This window comes from Sminthopsis crassicaudata, chromosome 6 (assembly GCF_048593235.1).
Source record: "Sminthopsis crassicaudata isolate SCR6 chromosome 6, ASM4859323v1, whole genome shotgun sequence".
NCBI lineage: Eukaryota > Metazoa > Chordata > Mammalia > Dasyuromorphia > Dasyuridae > Sminthopsis > Sminthopsis crassicaudata.
Window position 1 is genome coordinate 41,605,462 of NC_133622.1, and position 18,492 is coordinate 41,623,953.

The 18,492-nt window shown below is 41.6% G+C and overlaps 1 protein-coding gene across 3 annotated transcripts in view; it reads left to right on the forward strand.

The window, feature by feature from the left end:
* The window catches only part of CRACD (capping protein inhibiting regulator of actin dynamics), a 265,993-nt gene that overhangs the window by 234,790 nt on the left and 12,711 nt on the right, over positions 1 to 18,492 (forward strand). For all 3 annotated transcript variants that reach the window (XM_074276139.1, XM_074276140.1, XM_074276141.1), the window contains exons 6-8: positions 11 to 79; positions 12,758 to 12,940; positions 13,772 to 16,469. In XM_074276139.1, the coding sequence (XP_074132240.1) occupies positions 11 to 79; positions 12,758 to 12,940; positions 13,772 to 16,469 (2,950 nt within the window). The remainder of the gene's footprint in view (positions 1 to 10; positions 80 to 12,757; positions 12,941 to 13,771; positions 16,470 to 18,492) is intronic.

An 18,492-nucleotide genomic window follows, 5' to 3' on the forward strand; every position in this document is an offset into this window, starting at 1 on the left:
GTTTTCCTAGTCCAGTGATACTTCAACTTCCTTAAGCCCTTTGAATTTGCCTGGAACAGGGAGTGAAATGGAGGAGAAGGTAATACAATATGCTTCTGTTCGTTTTAACTTTTCTATTTTGTTTTTCTTCTGTAATCATTTGCTATTGATTTTCCCCACTTTTCCACTTGCTAATTTTATGTTCCATTTATGGCTTTAAGTCTCTCCAAAGTGCAACCACATGGCCTTAAAGATACACTGATAAGTCAGCAGTAACAGATGTTACAGAATCTGTTTCCATGACAATGTGTGCTTGATGAAACTGGACCCTGCTCTGGAAAACCGAGACTCCCAGCATGCCTGAATTTGGAGGTTGACACAGATAATTTTCAAAAAAGGTTGACATGCTTCATTAAGATAAAAAGTCACTTGCCACAGCTGTTCAATGTATATGAAGGTTCCTGCAGTTCAAAAAGACTGTCTTTTTTCTTTAGCCTCCAGATTTATTTGGTCTTTCCCTTTCCCAACGTGTCCCCTTTTTTAGCTTTCATTTCAAATCTGTGAATTTCACAGCAGGAGTCAACTGAGGCTTGTGGAGAAACTGGGGGTCCTGCTCTCTTTAGAGTCATGTCTGCAATGGTGACCCTTCCCGTCTTCCCAGGGATCCAGGCAAAGGCTCCGGGCTTAAGAGACTGTACACAGTGGTTACTGTCTGACCCTTCGACAAATGAGCCTTTAAAGTTTATTTTTGAAGATGAAGTGCTCTAAAAAATGGCCAGTACATGACAAAAGGCTGAGTTTACTCATCTCAAAATCAAATCAATTTTGCTTAGCTATAAGCATCGATGTCTGCCTTTTTTACAAGTTCAGTCTTTTGGTGAACTTTTTTTGAGAGCTGATTTCTCAGTTCTTTTTTACTCTCCTCTTAGGAAAAGAATGGAAATGGGAGACTTAATTCATTTAAATTGAATCAAAAATGATAGTTACAGATTTGGAAAGTTCGGAAGCCAGAGATAACATGGGAGTTTTTATTTGCCATGTTTACTGAATACTAACTTATAACCTATGATTAGCCTAGATCCTGTTTTTCATGGATAAATATGGAAAAGTAACTGGGAAATGGAGAACTCACACTAAAATGTTACTGGTTGCACAGCTGCCACTCAGAAATCACCCTCCCCATCCCCAGCCTTAGATTGCCCTCTGGCCCCAGGGATGGTGCTGAAGCTGGGAGACATCATGGGACCTTTTGGTCCTCAGCCTTCCTTATGTGCTAAGCTTCCTGTTTTTGTTAAGTTCAGCCTTACTTTCTCTCACCTTCCGAAGATTTTTAATAGAAAAGGGAAATTTGGATATTTCTGTAGGCAACTGAAAGGAAACTAGAGAATAATGAGAATTAAAAATTATGAAGCAGGAGAGAATGATCTAAGAGGCAAGCTCCAAAAGTAGCCTAGAATCGGTGGTATCAAGGAGACGAGGCTAAGGGCAAAGAGAAAGGCCTTCTCACCTCCCAAGACTGAATCAAAGAAGAAGAGCACAGCATGATGATGCTTTATGGTCCTGGGGAGGAGCTCTCAATAGATGGCTTCCATTTTTTTCCCCACTAAAGTACAAGATTTTCTGCATACAGCAGGCCTTTTTAATGTTCATGGACCCCTTTGGCATTCTGGTAAAGTCTCTGGACTTATCAGAATAACATTTTCATTTCTTAGTATTCCATCATGATCATATAACACAATTTAAGTATTCATCATTTGGTAAAAATACTTGGGAAAAATGGAAAGTAAAATGGCAGAAACTGAGAACAGGCCAAATCTTACACCATTTATCAAAATATGGTCAAAATAAATACAAGATATAGATATATGGAAATCTCAACGCTTAAGACTATATTAAGACTTCTGGTACACCCAGAATACTGGAGGAATTGGGACTTGCCCTGGGGCAGAGCTACTCCACTGTTGGTTAGAGACTGGGTCTCAATATAAAGAGATAGATTACAAGAAAATTTGAAAAACAAAGAACATATTACCCATCAGGCTTATGGATAGGTGAGCAATTTATGAAAACAAGAGATAAAGAGCAGCTGGAGGAAGAAAATGGATAATTTCAATTATACTAAATTAAGAAGGTTTTATATAAATAAAAAGCTAGCCAAAATCAGAAGGAAAGCAGAAGTATTTACAGATAGTTGCTCAGATAAAGGTCTCCTGTCTCAAATATATGACGAACTTTGTCATCTGTTAGAATGAGTCATTCCCTAGATAAATGGTTAAAGAAGATGAACAGGCACTTTTCCAATAAGAAATCAAAACAATTTATAGTCATATGAAAAAGTGCTCTAAATTATTGAGTAGAGGAATGCAAACTAAAACAACCTTGAGATATTATTTTACACCTATCATAAAAACAACTTTGAGTAATTAAGTCATTTTGACACTTATACCCAAATCAACTACAAAGGACCTATAATTTAGAACATTTTTTCATACATTGTAAAAAGATTAGGATTCTGGTGAGTAATGATGGGATCAAGACTATATATCTAACTAGGTATGGCTAAAGTAGAGTGAAAGTTTGAATGAATTAGGAAACTAAGGATGGGAGAGTAAGGGAGATGGGGGAGAAAAGGAGAAAATGACATCATTTTGTAAACTTAAATCCCAAAGTGTAATTAAGGGCTGGAATTTGGGATGTAGAGAAATCAACCAATCAAACATTTATGAAATATCTACCACTGTGCCAAGGACTGGAAATACAAAGAAAGGGAAAAGACAGTCCTTGCCCTTAAGAAACTTTCATGAATCACATATTGATCTCCTTGAGAAAGGAAAGAGAATGATATGGGAGCTGGTAGACAGTAGAATAGGGTGATAGAAGTGATGGAGTGAAGTGAGATTTTATTTACTCAGATTCTAACCACCAGTGGGATAACTTTGCCTCAAGGCAAGTCCCAAAGTCTGGTTCCTCCAATATTCTGGATATACCAAAAGTGTTAGTATAGTTTTAAGTTTTCTGGTTCCTTCTCATTCCTCCAAAAAAGGTGTATAAGGATGTAGAGGTCACAGGTGTCAGGCCTGAGGATTCTGAAACCTTGCTAAAAATATTTTGATACATATTGGACCTTTGCTTTTGTCTTTGACTTTGAGGGAGCATAAGAGAGGCAAAAACTAGTTTAGTCACTTTTTTTGCATCATTTCAAATTGAAATCCAAGAGCTTGGACCATTTCATAGTTTCATCAATAGTACCTGCCTTCCCTTTGGAAGGGAAGAACTCTGGAATTAAGTGTCTCACCTTTGGGAGAAGCTTACTAAACATGCTTATCATTAGATGAATATATTTACCCTAAATTTTTATCTCATTCTTCTTTTGCAGAGATGAAGGGATAAACTTTTTACAGAGAACCACAGGCTCATCATGAACATAAACATTATGATTTGGGGGAGAGTAGCACAAGGGTGCTAGGAAGGGAATGTGTTGAAAAGGAAAATTACTCACATCAAGGCTCTGTCCCAAAAGATTTTAGTGCTGTGCTTCAAGAACGCCAAAACAAATTGTGATCAGATCTCCAAATGCATTTTAAAGTTTGATTTTTTTTGAATGAACAAAGGTGATAATGTGATGTTTGAAAATATATTTTTGACGTAGTTATGAAAGGACTCCAGTGTGAAGTCACTTAGACTAAGTGGTCTTAATGGCCATAAACATATAAGCAAAAACAGACAGCCTGTGCTTTTCCACTGCTTTCTCTCCTTCTGACCTTGTGTCAAACATGTAAAAGATCTTAGCTCATGATTGAGTACAGCTTCGGGCCAACTGCACTGGTTATTCCTCAAAACCTATTCCCAAGTCCCCAATTACCAACTCAAACTCTTAATCAATTTCTGGTCTCAATTAGGAAACTTCGTCACCTGCATCTGTCATAGATAAGTGATCCAGGAACTTTCTCACTGCATCTGGGTCTAATTAGGAATGTTCCCTTCCTCATCTGGAATTGGTTACCTGTTCTCAACCAAGTTCCATCTTTAAAGTTTAAGGCTTCTCTTCTCAAGAACCAGAATACTGTGCACAGTAACAGAACATTGTGTGATGAGCAACTATGATAGACATTACTTTTCAGCAATATGATGATGCAAGACAAGTCCAATAAACACGTGATAGAAAATGCCATCTGCATCCAGAGAGAACTATACAGATAATGTAGATCAAAGCATACTATTTTTCAAAATTTATTTATTTATTTATTTATTTTTTGTTTGTTTTTTTTTTTTTTTTTTTGCTGAGGCAATTGGGGTTAAGTGATTTGCCCAGGGTCACAGCTAGGAAGTGTTAAGTATCTGAGACTAGATTTGAACTCAGGTGCTCTATCCACTATACTAACTAGCTGCTCCTAAAGCATACTATTTTTTATCTTTTTTTTCCCCCTTCCTCATAGTTTTTCCCTTTTGTTCTGATTTTTTCTTTCACAACAAGACTAATATGGAAATATGTTTAACATCATTATATATGTATAATCTAAATCAAATTGCTTGATATCTTGGTGAGAGGAGGAAAAGGAAGGGAAAGAAAAATTTGCAACTCTAAGTCTAACAAAAATGGATGTTGAAAACTATCGTTACATGTAATTGGGAAAAAATAAGATATTGAGCAAAAAGAAAAAAAGGACTTCCCTTTTCGGACCCCACTCTGCGTGTACTCCCACCAAGATCCTTGTCTCTATATCTATCTCCCATGACTCTGCCTATGTGTTCATGTACACGCACATTTATTTTTTGCCTGATTGCTATGCCACAAAGTAATAATGCTCTTGCTTGAACTAGTTTTCTAAGTACCAATTTTCTATAAATCCTGAAATCTGAGTCTTTGGGGGGCGGAGCCAAGATGGCGGAGAAGAAACACACGACTCAGTGAACGTCCTCACTCCCTCACAACCAATTAGATAAATTAAGTCTCAAAATTAGCTCAGGACTGATAGATACCACAAGGACTGGAAGCACGACTTACCAGCTGAAGAGAATCTGGAGTTTCAACAGGAAAGGTCAGTTCTCAGGGGAGGAATAAGAAAGACCAGCACAGACGGTGGGGTAGGGGCACACTGCGCCCATTGCGCTGGGAGGGGCTCTGGGATCAGAGAAGCCACTGAGGTAAAGGAATCTGGCACAGGCTGTTAGCTCTTCTCTGCTAATTATTTAGCAGTTCAGAAGAGAAAGCCAAAATATTTTAAAACTCAGATTAGATTTCCCCCCCCCCCCACCCTGGGGGTGACTCGGCAGACGGCACCAGGGGGTGTGGCCTCAGCTACCTCCTGAGAATAGTTAAGAGACTGACAAGTGGGTGGATACGGCCCAAGGCAACACACACTGCCTAGCTTAGCTGGAGGGAGTGGAACTCAGCTCCAGGAAGTCCCAGAGAAGCGGAACCTTTGAACTAGGGACCACGGTTTCTGGCAGACACTTCCAGTCTGAGCACAGGGGCTTCTTACGTCACCTGCTGCAGACACCCACTCCCCACCCGGACACATAGCCTGGGCTTCTTGCTGTCTTCACTATTCTACGCCCTCGAAGCACAGTAGTGCTAATCACCTCTGAGGCACTTCCAGGGAGGGGGTGGGGAACTCTCTCCCAGAGCTCTCTCTTAGCGCGGGCGCAGGGGCCGCTGCATCCATCCGGTCTGGGAGGAAGCTGGTAAAGAAGTAAATAATTTCCTACCCCAGAGACAGACCCCAAAACATTTTTTAAGTATGAGCAAAAAAGCTAGAAAAACTATAGATTCCTTCTATACAGAGAAAGAGCGGGTACCCAACCCCGAGGAAGTTAACAGCAAAGATTCAGAAGATAACCTAAAGGGGAACGATTCCTGCCCCCCATCACATAACTCTCTCCTAGAAGAAGCTCTTAAGAAATTGAGGGAGATCGAAGAAAAATGGGGCAAGGAAAGGGAAGTTATGATAGAGAATAACAACGTCCTGAAATTGGAGTTGGAAAAAATAAAGAATTCACAGGAGATGCAGGGAAACAAAATTAGTGAATTAGAAAAGGTTAAAAAAACACAGGAAAGTAGGATTTCTGAATTGGAAAAGATAAAAAAGTCTCAAGAAAATAGAATTTCTGAATTGGAAAAAGAAAATAATTCTCAAAAAAAAAAAATTAGGGAAATGGAAAAAAATTCAATAGAGCAAAATAATTCATTTAAAAACGAAATTGGACATTTACAAAAAGAACTAAAAACTGTGAAAGAAGAAAATAACTCCTTAAAAGTCAGGATGGAACAAATAGAAATGAATGATTCACAGAGAACCCAAGAATCAGTCAAACAAAACAAAAAAAATGAGAAGCTGGAGAACAACGTCAAATACTTACTGGGAAAATCTATAGACCTGGAAAATAGATCTAGGAGAGATAATCTGCGGATTATTGGACTTCCAGAAAACTATGACCAAAAAAAGAGCCTAGATTCTATTTTACAGGAAATTATCAAAGAGAACTGTCCAGAGATAATAGAAACAGAAGGGAAAGTAGATGTGGAAAGAATTCATCGAACTCCTTCTGAAATAGACCCTAAAAAAAGAACACCACGGAATATTGTGGCTAAGCTGCAGAATTACCACACAAAGGAGAAAATCCTGCAAGCAGCTAGAAAAAAACAATTTAAATACCAAGGTGCCACAATAAGGGTCACCCAAGATCTGGCTGCCTCCACATTAAAAGATAGAAGGGCCTGGAACCTGATATTCCGTAAGGCAAAAGATCAAGGACTGCAACCAAGAATGAACTACCCAGCTAAGTTTAGCATCTTTTTCCACGGAAGAAGATGGTCATTCAATGAAACAGAGGAATTCTATATGTTTCTAAGAAAAAAACCAGACTTAAACAAAAAATTTGATCTACATCCACAAGACTGAAGAGAAACAGAAAAAGGTACACAGAACCCTTGAGAAATGTAACTCTGTTGTGGGTATATAAAAAATACTCAAGGATAATTTGATTTTACTGATATAAAAGAAAAAAAGGGGGGTGTAGTAAAGGGAAGGAGGTCGGTTCAGAAAAAGGGGAAGAAGTGATAAAAAGAGGGAAACTACATCCCAGGAAGAGACATAGAAAATACACCATATCTGAGGGAACTTAGTGAGGGGGAGAATCATTGTGTGAATCTTACTCTCATCAGAAGAGGCTCAAAGAGTAAATAATTAACATATTTGTTTTTCAGAGAATTTTCTCTCACCTCATTAAAAGGGGGGAGAGGAAAAGGGAAAAGGAAAAGGGGAATAAGTGAAGGGACTTGGAGGGAGGGGGGAGGGATCCTAAAAAAAAAAAAAAAAAAGAGGGAGGGTTGCGCGTCACAAGGGGGGTCTGTAAATTAAATATCGGGGAGGGGGATCAGGGGGGTCAAGGGAAAAAAGCATAATCTGGGGATAATACGATGGCAGGAAATACAGAATTAGTAATTTTAACTGTAAATGTAAATGGGATGAACGATCCCATCAAACGGAGACGGATAGTAGATTGGATCAAAAAGCAGAACCCTACAATATGTTGCCTACAGGAAACACACTTAAAGCAGGGAGATACATACAGAGTAAAGGTAAAAGGTTGGAACAGAGCCTATTATGCTTCAGGTAAAGCCAAAAAAGCAGGGGTAGCTATCCTTATCTCAGATCAAGCAAAAGCAGAAGTAGATCTCGTTAAAAAAGATAAGGAAGGAAACTATATCCTGCTGAAAGGTAGCATAAATAATGAAGCCATATCAATACTAAACATATATGCACCAAGTGGTATAGCATCTAACTTTCTAAAGGAAAAGTTAAGAGAACTGCAAGAAGAAATAGACAGTAAAACTATAATAGTGGGAGATCTCAACCTTGCACTCTCAGATTTAGACAAATCAAACCACAAAACAAACAAGAAAGAAATTAAAAAAGTAAATAGAACATTAGAAAAACTAGGTATGATAGACCTTTGGAGAAAACTGAATGGCAATAGGAAGGAATATACTTTCTTCTCAGCAGTTCATGGATCCTATACAAAAATTGACCATATACTAGGACATAAAGATCTCAAAATTAAATGTAGGAAGGCAGAAATAATAAATGCCTTCTTCTCAGATCACAATGCAATAAAAGCTACATTCAGTAAAAAGTTAGGGGTAAATAGACCAAAAAGTAATTGGAAACTGAATAATCTCATCTTAAAGAATGACTGGGTGAAAGAGCAAATTATAGAAACAATTAACAATTTCACCCAAGATAATGATAATGATGAGACATCATATCAAAATCTCTGGGATGCAGCTAAAGCGGTAATAAGGGGAAATTTTATATCTTTAGAGGCTTATTTGAAGAAAATTGAGAAAGAGAAGATTAACGAATTGGGCTTACAACTTAAAAGGCTAGAAAAAGACCAAATTATAAACCCCCAACCAAAAATTAAACTCGAAATACAAAAATTAAAAGGAGAAATCAATAAAATTGAAAGTAAAAAAACTATTGAATTAATAAATAAAACCAAGAGTTGGTTTTATGAAAAAGCCAATAAAATAGATAAACCTTTGGTAAATTTGATCAAAAAAAAGAAAGAGGAAAATCAAATTGATAGTCTTACAAATGAAAAGGGGGATCTTTCCACCAATGAAGAGGAAATTAGAGAAATAATAAGGAGTTACTTTGCCCAACTTTATGCCAATAAATTTGATAACTTAAATGAAATGGATGACTTCCTCCAAAAATATAGGCTCCCTAGATTAACAGAGGAGGAGATAAATTGCTTAAATAGTCCCATTTCAGAAAAAGAAATAGAACAAGCTATTAATCAACTCCCCAGGAAAAAATCCCCAGGGCCAGATGGATTCACATGTGAATTCTACCAAACATTTAAAGAACAATTAGCCCCAATGTTATATAAATTATTTGAAAAAATAGGGGATGAAGGAGTCCTACCAAATTCCTTTTATGACACAGACATGGTACTGATACCTAAACCTGGTAGATCGAAAACTGAGAAAGAAAATTATAGACCAATCTCCTTAATGAATATTGATGCTAAAATCTTAAATAAGATATTAGCAAAAAGACTTCAGAAAATCATCTCCAAGATAATACACTATGATCAAGTAGGATTTATTCCAGGAATGCAGGGCTGGTTTAATATTAGGAAAACTATTAATATAATTGACCATATTAATAATCAAATTAATAAGAACCATATGATCATCTCAATAGATGCAGAAAAAGCATTTGACAAAATCCAACATCCATTCCTACTAAAAACTCTTGAGAGTATAGGAATAAATGGATTATTCCTTAGAATAATCAGGAGTATATATTTAAGACCGTCAGTAAGCATAATATGCAATAGAAATAAACTGCAACCTTTCCCAGTAAGATCAGGAGTGAAACAAGGTTGCCCACTATCACCATTACTATTCAATATAGTACTAGAAACGCTAGCCTCGGCAATAAGAGCCGAGAAAGAGATTCAAGGAATTAGAGTAGGAAATGAGGAAATTAAACTATCACTTTTTGCAGATGACATGATGGTATACTTAGAGAACCCCAAAGACTCTGCTAAAAAGCTACTAGAAATAATTCAAAATTTCAGCAAAGTGGCAGGATACAAAATAAATCCACATAAATCCTCGGCATTTTTATATATCACTAACAAAATGCAACAGCAAGAGATACAAAGAGAAATTCCATTCCAAACAAATGTTGATAGTATAAAATATTTGGGAATCCATCTACCAAAGAAAAGTCAGGAATTATATGAGAAAAATTACAAAACACTTGCCACAAAAATAAAATCAGATTTAAATAATTGGAAAGACATTCAGTGCTCTTGGATAGGCCGAGCGAATATAATAAAGATGACAATACTCCCCAAACTAATCTATTTATTTAGTGCTATACCAATCAGACTCCCAAGAAACTATTTTAATGACCTAGAAAAAATAACAACAAAATTCATATGGAAGAATAAAAGGTCAAGAATTGCAAGGGAACTAATGAAAAAAAACTCAGAGGAAGGTGGTCTAAGTGTACCTGATCTAAAGCTATATTATATAGCAGCAGTCACCAAAACCATTTGGTATTGGCTAAGAAATAGACCGGTAGATCAGTGGAACAGATTAGATACAAAGGACAAAAAAGGGTACATCTATAGCAATCTAATCTTTGACAAACCCAAAGATTCCAACATTAGGGATAAAAATTCATTATTCGGAAAAAACTGTTGGGAAAACTGGAAATTAGTATGGCAGAAATTAGATATGGATCCACACTTAACACCATATACCAAGATAAGATCAAAATGGGTCCATGATTTAGGCATAAAGAGGGAGATAATAAATAGATTAGAGGAACAGAGGATAATCTACCTCTCAGACTTGTGGAGGAGGAAGGAATTTATGACCAGAGGAGAACTAGAGATCATTATTGATCACAAAATAGAAGATTTTGATTACATCAAACTAAAAAGTTTCTGTACAAATAATACTAATGCAAACAAGATTAGAAGGGAAGTAACAAATTGGGAAAATATTTTTAAAAACAAAGGTTCTGACAAAGGTCTCATTTCCAAAATATATAGAGAACTGACCATAATTTATAAGAAACCAAACCATTCTCCAATTGATAAATGGTCAAAGGATATGAACAGACAATTCTCAGAGGAAGAAATTGAAACTATATCCACTCACATGAAAGAGTGTTCCAAATCACTACTGATCAGAGAAATGCAAATTAAGACCACTCTGAGATACCACTACACACCTGTCAGATTGGCTAAGATGACAGGAACAAATAATGACAAATGTTGGAGGGGATGTGGGGAAATTGGGACACTAATACATTGCTGGTGGAGTTGTGAAAGAATCCAGCCATTCTGGAGAGCAATCTGGAATTATGCCCAAAAAGTTATCAAACTGTGCATACCCTTTGACCCAGCAGCGCTACTACTGGGATTATATCCCAAAGAAATACTAAAGAGCGGAAAGAGACATATATGTGCCAAAATGTTTGTGGCAGCTCTTTTTGTTGTAGCTAGAAACTGGAAGATGAATGGATGTCCATCAGTTGGAGAATGGTTGGGTAAATTGTGGTATATGAAGGTTATGGAATATTATTGCTCTGTAAGAAATGACCAGCAGGAGGAATACAGAGAGGGTTGGAGAGACTTAAATCAACTGATGCTGAGTGAAATGAGCAGAACCAGAAGATCACTATATACTTCAACAACGATACTGTATGAGGATGTATTCTGATGGAAGTGGAAATCTTCAACATAAAGAAGATCCAACTCACTTCCAGTTGATCAATGATGGACAGAGGTAGATACACCCAGAGAAGAAACACTGGGAGGGGAATGTAAATTGTTAGCACTAATATCTGTCTGCCCAGGTTGCATGTACCTTCGGATTCTAATGTTTATTGTGCAACAAGAAAATGATATTCACACACATGTATTGTACTTAGACTATATTGTAACACATGTAAAATGTATGGTATTGCCTGTCGTCGGGGGGAGGGAATAAGGGAGGGGGGGTAATTTGGAAAAATGAATACAAGGGATAATATTATAAAATATATATATATATATATAATAAAAAAAAAAAATTTAAAAATTATCAGAAAAAAAAAAAAAAAAAAAAAATCTGAGTCTTTGCTCTCACCTGAGCAACAAAAATCTATTTTCTCTTCTTCCTAACTGTGACCTCCCCACCCCACTGGAAAAAGAAAAAAGAAAAAAAAAGAAAAGAACAAATAATGTATAGTTAGTAAAATATATTTCCAGTGGCCATGTCCAAAAAATATGGTTTATTCTGAATCCCAACTCCATCACCTCTTCCAATAGGTAAATAACATGCTTCACCAAAATCAGCTACTTGGAATCATGACTGGTCATTATGTTGATTAGAGTTCTTAAGTCTCTCAAAAATTGTCTTTATTGACACTATAGTTGTGACCACATAACTTGTTCTCATTCAGCCCATTTCTCTCTGTATCAGTTCACATAGGTCTTCCTAGGTTTCTCTGAAACCTTCTCCTTCATCATTTTTCTCATAGTGTATAATACTCCTTAACATCCATCTACCAGAATTTGTTCAGCAATTCTCCAATTAATGGGTGCACCTGAGTTTTCAGTTCTTTGCCATTCCAGAAAGAGCAACTAACTACTTGGGGGACAGCCAGGCGGCACAGTAGATAAGAACACCAGATCTGGAGTTAGGTAGACTTATCTGGTGGGAGATACTTAGTGACTCTGGGCAAGTCATTTAGTCATAGTTTCTTCAACTGTAAAATGAGGATGAGAAGGAAATAGCAAACTACTCCAGTTTCTTTGCCAAGAAAACCCCAAATGGGGTAACAAAGAGTCAGACATGACTGAAATGACTAAACAACAAATAAATACTTCTATATATGATTCTTGGATCCTCTAAATTATTTTTTAAAAAATAAATTTTGAAAATTTATATTCTCAAATGGTTATATCACACAATTATTTAATGACATTAAATTGATCGTGTACCTGCTCTTTAGATAAGTGATATCTGAATAAACATTTTCTTCCTCCTCTCCCAGTGTCTCTGATCAGAGCAGAGAACTTTGCTGATTAACTAAGAGGCCCAGCCAAGGTCACCTCTACCAAAGACACTGAGTTTGGATCCTTTTAAAAAATAAATCTTGGTTGGAGAACTTTTTTCTGTCACTTATGTTCTCTACTAGAGCTTATAAAATCTCAGAGCTCTTTTCAAATCCTGACTTCTGTTTTTCATCCTGACATACAGGCTGCTCCTGTGAAATCATCTCGGCCAAAGAGACATTTCTCCTCTGCTGGGACCATTGAAAGCGTTAACCTGGACGCCATTCCTCGGGCCATTGCCCGCCTGGACAACAGCGCAGCAAAGCACAAACTGGCCGTGAAGCCAAAGAACCAAAGGGTGTCCAAGAAGCACAGGAGACTGTCCAAGGTATGGGGGTGCTCCTGCTGGTTCACAGATGCACTTTCATCAAACTGCACATGATAAGGGCTTCCATCTCCAATTTTCACAGGATAGGGCAGGCAGGAGAACTTGGCTAGGAGAAAGGGCTTCCCTTGAGGCTGAGCTGACCCACACCTGACAGGGCCATCCCCTTTATCTATGCCTAGCTGGACTACAAGTAGAAATCCTGTCTTCGGCCATCTCCAAGTTTCTTTTCTCCTTGTTGCTGCACAGAAGTCTTTATTTGTAGTAAAGGATTTTGCTCCAGCTCCTACCACTCATTTTTCTATGGCCTGTCGCTAACCACTTTTTGTGGTGGGCTAGAGAAGGTGAAAGGCTTGACTTAATAGGCTTTGATCTGGCCTGTGATTTTTATCTTATATCGTGGAAACTTCCTCCCGCGATGCTGATTAGCAGGAGTCAAGATGTGTTTCTGACATTAAATGGGTCTTGAAAAAAATAATCAAAAGACCAGTCCATGCTGAAAGCTCCTGGCCCATTTGTTTGGTGTGTTTAAGGAAAGATCATGGGATTTTCCTGGAAACACCATAGTTTTTTCCAGATTAGGAAAAGAAATTATCTTTGGGTTGCTTGGAATTTGGAAATTAAAGCAACGGATCCTTTGCTCATACAACCAGAACGTGTGTCAGAGGCAAGATGTGAGCACTCTACAACTACACCATATTGCCCTTCATGACTCTATACAAATCAACCCTTATCCCTTGAGTTAAAACTATCGTAAATACTCATTATCTGTAAAAGAAATTGGAATAAAAGCCATTTTGAAGGAGCTAATTCTGTTTCTCTCTTTGATGTTAGGACCAACAAAATGATCAAGAAAGCTTTGAGAGTCAGCTGTCTCTAGACCAGAATGGACACTCTGAGGAAGAAAAACAAACTTGGCCTGAAGAAGAACTCCAACCACTTGATTCTGAAGAAGAAAAAAGACAGCAAGAGGAATACTGGAGACATCTTGAGGCTGAATATAGAAGGCAAAGGGCAGAAAAGAAGCGCCTAGAAGAGCAAAGGCTTCAGGAAGTAGAGAGGAGGCTTAGGGAAGAGAATCAAAAACCTCTTCTGGAGGAGAAAGAGGAAGAAAAACGGCAGCCTCCAGAAGGCCAGAAGCTACAGGAAGAGGAGAGGCAAGGGCCTGAAGAGCCGGAGGAAAGTGGCCCAAAAGAGGCAAAGCAGGAGCTGGAGGGGGGGAAAAGCTTGGAGACTGAGGAGCGAACCTCTGGGCGGCAAGAGGCAGAGAAGCCCCTGGAGGAGCTCCAGAGACAAGAGGGCCTCCAAGAACAGAGGAAGCAAGAGCCAGAGGCAGCACAGACTGAGGAAGCGCCCGGGGAGGAAGCTGAGCCACCAAAGGAGGCAGAAGAAGCCCCGTTAGTGCCAGAGCTCTGGAGTCGAGAGGGGACTGAACAGAAGCAGCAGGAGCCTGAAGAGCAAGGGCAGGAGGAGGAAGGGAAGGCGCTGGAGGAGACAGATGAGCTCGAGAGACAAGAAGCTGAAAAGGAGAGACCGTTAGACGAAAGGAAATTACTAGGGGAGCCCAAAAGACAAGACTTAGGGGTAGGAAAGCAGAGCAAGCAAGAGGCAGAGAAGCAGCTCCCGACCAGAGAAAGGGAGCATGGGCTGCAGCCAAGGGAGGCGGGCCGGGAGCAGGACACCCAAGGCCCTCAGAAGCCTCCCCAAGGCCCGGAGACACCGAGGCAGTCGGAAGCAGAACGCTGCCTGGAGAGCCAAGCACCGGGCCACTCCGAAAAGCGGCCCGAGCATGAAGGCCGAGAAAAAGACTTTGGGGGCCTGCAAAGGGACAGGCAGCCAACGGGAGGCAGCCCTCGGCTCCCAGAGGAGGGAACCCGGCAGGGACATCCTCTCAAAGAGAAGAAGTGGCCCCAGGAGGAGCCGGCTCAGGTGGAGAAGAAGGAAGCCGTCAGCCTGAAGAGGGACCCAAGAGGAGAGGAGCTGAGGTGGCAAGAGATGGAGGAGAGGCAGACCATGCCCAGGCCGTACACATTCCAGGTGTCATCAGGGGGAAAACAAATCCTGTTTCCCAAGGTCAACCTGAGCCCAGTGACTCCCGGGAAGGAAGCGAGGCTTCCGGGCGTGGCCCCGGAGCCCGAGGCCGCGCAGCCCGGTCAGGCCCCGCATCCCCTCCCTTCTTCTCTCAGCATCCCCCACACGGCCATCCTGGTCACCGGAGCACAGCTGTGTGGGCCGGCCGTCAACCTGCACCAGATCAAGGACTCGGCCTGCAAGACTCTCCTGGGCCTGTCGGAAGAGAAGAAGCTGGCGGATGTTAGCGCTCCAGAAAGCTCGGTCCGGGGCCCTCCGGAGGCGCGGGCGGCGGGCGGCCGGGCCAGGCTTCCTCAGGAGGCGGCCGGCGCCAGGGCTGCCCCGGCGGAATGGGAATCCATCCGCTCCAGGATCCTCAAGACCGCCGACAACGGCCAGGGCGGCGACCGGGAGCCGCCGAGGCAGAGCGGCGAGAGCGTGGCCCAAGGCCGGCGCGACTCCCGGGGGAACCTCAGGAAAACCTTGTCAGCAAACGCGAAATTTTCCATCACGCCCGCTTGGCAGAAGTTCTCCGACGGAGGCGCCGAAGGCCAAAAGCAGAACGCCGAAACCCTTCGGAACAAGCCTGGGCCGGGGCCCAGCGAGAGGCCGGAGGGCCCGCCTCCTCCCGCCGCTGCTAATCCCGGACACCAAAAAGCTCCCGAGAGGACTGGGACGCCCGCGGCCGACCCCGCGGAGGGATGCAAATTTGCCAAAGACCTTCCATCTTTCCTCGTCCCCAGCTCCCCGCTGGCCCAGCCCGAGGGGGCCGCGGCCTCCGAAAGTGAGGCCGGCTCGGAGAAGGCCGAAGTCGGGCTCCCGAGCGGAGAGGAGAGCGCGGCGCCTTTCGGGATAAAGCTCCGCAGGACCAACTACTCCTTGCGCTTTCACTGTGACCAGCAAGCCGAGCAGTCCAAGAAGAAGAAGAGGCACAGCGCGGGGGACAATTTTGACGGGGCAGCTCCCGTTCTGAAGAGCAAGGACGGGGACCAAGAAGCTGTCCAAGGGAACCCGTCCCCTGCCCAAGAGAGAAAGGATGAGCCCGTGCCTCTGAGAGACTCTCCCGACAGCGCCCCCGAGCCCGGCCGCCAGCCGGCTCCGGCCGCCCCCCTGCTCCCCGGGAGCCGCAGCCCCTCTCTGGACCACGACAAGCCGGGGCCTAAGTCACCCCTGCCGCAGAAGCCGGCCCTGGCCCCCAAGCCCGCCAGTCAGACCCCTCCGTCCTCTCCTCTTTCCAAAATAGGAAGGCCCTTCTTGGCCGAGATCCTGTCCAGGAGGGCGGCAAAACCCGAGCAGGATGCCGGCGAGAAGCTACTCGGGAGCAAGGACGGCGGGGACCTTCAGCCACCACCCGTGCCCCTCAGCGAGAGGGGGAAGGGAGAGGAAGACGCAGCGGAGAAGAAACCCCCTTCTCCATCCGTGTCCGTCTCCCAGCAGGAGAAACCCGAGACCGGGAAAAAAGGTGGGTGAGGCTGGGAACGGGCAGAGCGTCAGGCCGGGCTCCAGGGGGACCCGAGGTGGATCTGGCCCCCCGCCCTGAGCATGGCACGTAGCATTTGCTTTTCCTCTTGCGGGATAAGAGCACCCACCTCTCAGGCTTGCCGCGGGATCAAACAGAGCAGCGTTGGTAAAGCACTTTCGCACAGCGCCTGGTACCCGGTCGGTTCCCTATAAATGTAGCCATTATTATTTGGGGGCAAACCTCAGAGCTAAGTCAGAACTAACTCAGGAAATGGACTAAGGTCTGCCAAGGAGGAGCTGCTATTATTAGCACGTTTGTTCTTCAGGGACCCACTGACCACTCTGGTATTCTTAAGCGAGACCTCTGTCTAGCTGATCTTGGAGATCCCATGTGAATGGGCAGGGAGCCCTTCCTTGCTGAAGGGATGATGGGTCCCTACCTGGAGCCCTACTACTCGGTGCCTCACTTGCAAATACCCGGCCTTGTCCAAGGCTGAGCCAAGGGCATGGAGGGCTCAAGTCTGACCAAAGAGGCAAGCTTCTGGTGCAGACCCAGGCAGACCCGAGCTAAGTTTGCAGTCAGCTACACAGTCGTGTAATTTTCTAGCTAAGATGACTGAAAAAGCCAAGAGAGAAACCAATGGGAGTGCCCACCCCATGGCGTTATAAATCCTCTTCTATAAAATTATATTAATAATTATAAATCGTAAATTTATATATATACATATATAAATGCGTTATTTTAAAAATGATACAATTACTCTTTTAGCTTAAAGCACTTTAAGCTTTGTAAAGGGCCTTTCTTGGCTTAGTTTATTTGATGCTTACAACCAGCCCAGGAAGTGGGTGTCCATGGCAGGATGAAGCTAGATCTTGACACTTCTGAGATCAATACTGACTTTACTATACCTATACTGCCATTTACTCTTCATTGAAGTAATAATAATAGTAATACTGTTTAAACTCTGCTCAGTTCGGTCAAAGTGAACCAAGCAAACTTCCACTTACATGCAGTGGTAATTAGGGCCTTTCTACACTTGGGAATGACGAAGGGAAATCTGGGTAGAAAGCAGCCAGGGCTGGCCCTGCTCTCCACCAGTCTGGGACTTACTGAGTTTCTCAAGGTCGAGAGGGGCACCCGACCTCTCTCGAGGGTGGAATGCCTTTCTCTGCACTGGACAGGATGTTTTCCACTTCACTAGTAATAGGAGCTCAGGGGACAGAGCAGAAAAAAGACAAGAGCCCGGTTTTGGTTTTTGTCTTCTCTTCAGAAACCCACTAATCACCACTAATAAACACCAACTATAACATTTGCAGAGAAGGAATTGGCTGGGTCAATTAGGCAATGAATGATAACTGACAAGAGATAAAAGACCAAGCTGCTTATTTTCTATTTTCTCTACTAAGGAGAATGACCTTTACACAGAACAAAATACCAACAGGGAATTGATACCCAAGATAAGCAGGACATGGCAAAGAGCAATTAGCTGCCTTTGATGAATTAAAGGCAGCTGGCCCAGAACAATTTCTAGTAGATGTGATTAATTCTAGAACTACCGCCAAAGATATTTCAAAGATTATAGAAAATTCTGTGATACAGGCTATAGGGTAAATGTTGCCCCACTTTCATAAAGGAGAAGAAAACTTTAAGTCAGTGAACTTGATTTTGATTTCTGGAAAAATCATTAAAGAGATGCATTTGTCGATACCGAGATTACAAAGAGACAGCATGGCTTCATCAAAAACATGTCATTCCTAACTTAACCCGATTTCCTTTTTTGATGGATTATAGGCTATCACTCATGAAATATGATCTCTATTAGGTAATAATAGACATGGAATGATGTGAATATATTTCACTAAGATTTTAACAGCATTTTTGATAAAGAATTTTCTACTTTTCATGTGGAGAAGATGAAAAGAGGAGGACTGGATGATAATACAAGTAGCTGGATTGGAAGCTGGTTGGATGGATTAATAGATACTAATGTTTCAGTGTCAAAGTAGCAGGAGGTCTCCAATAG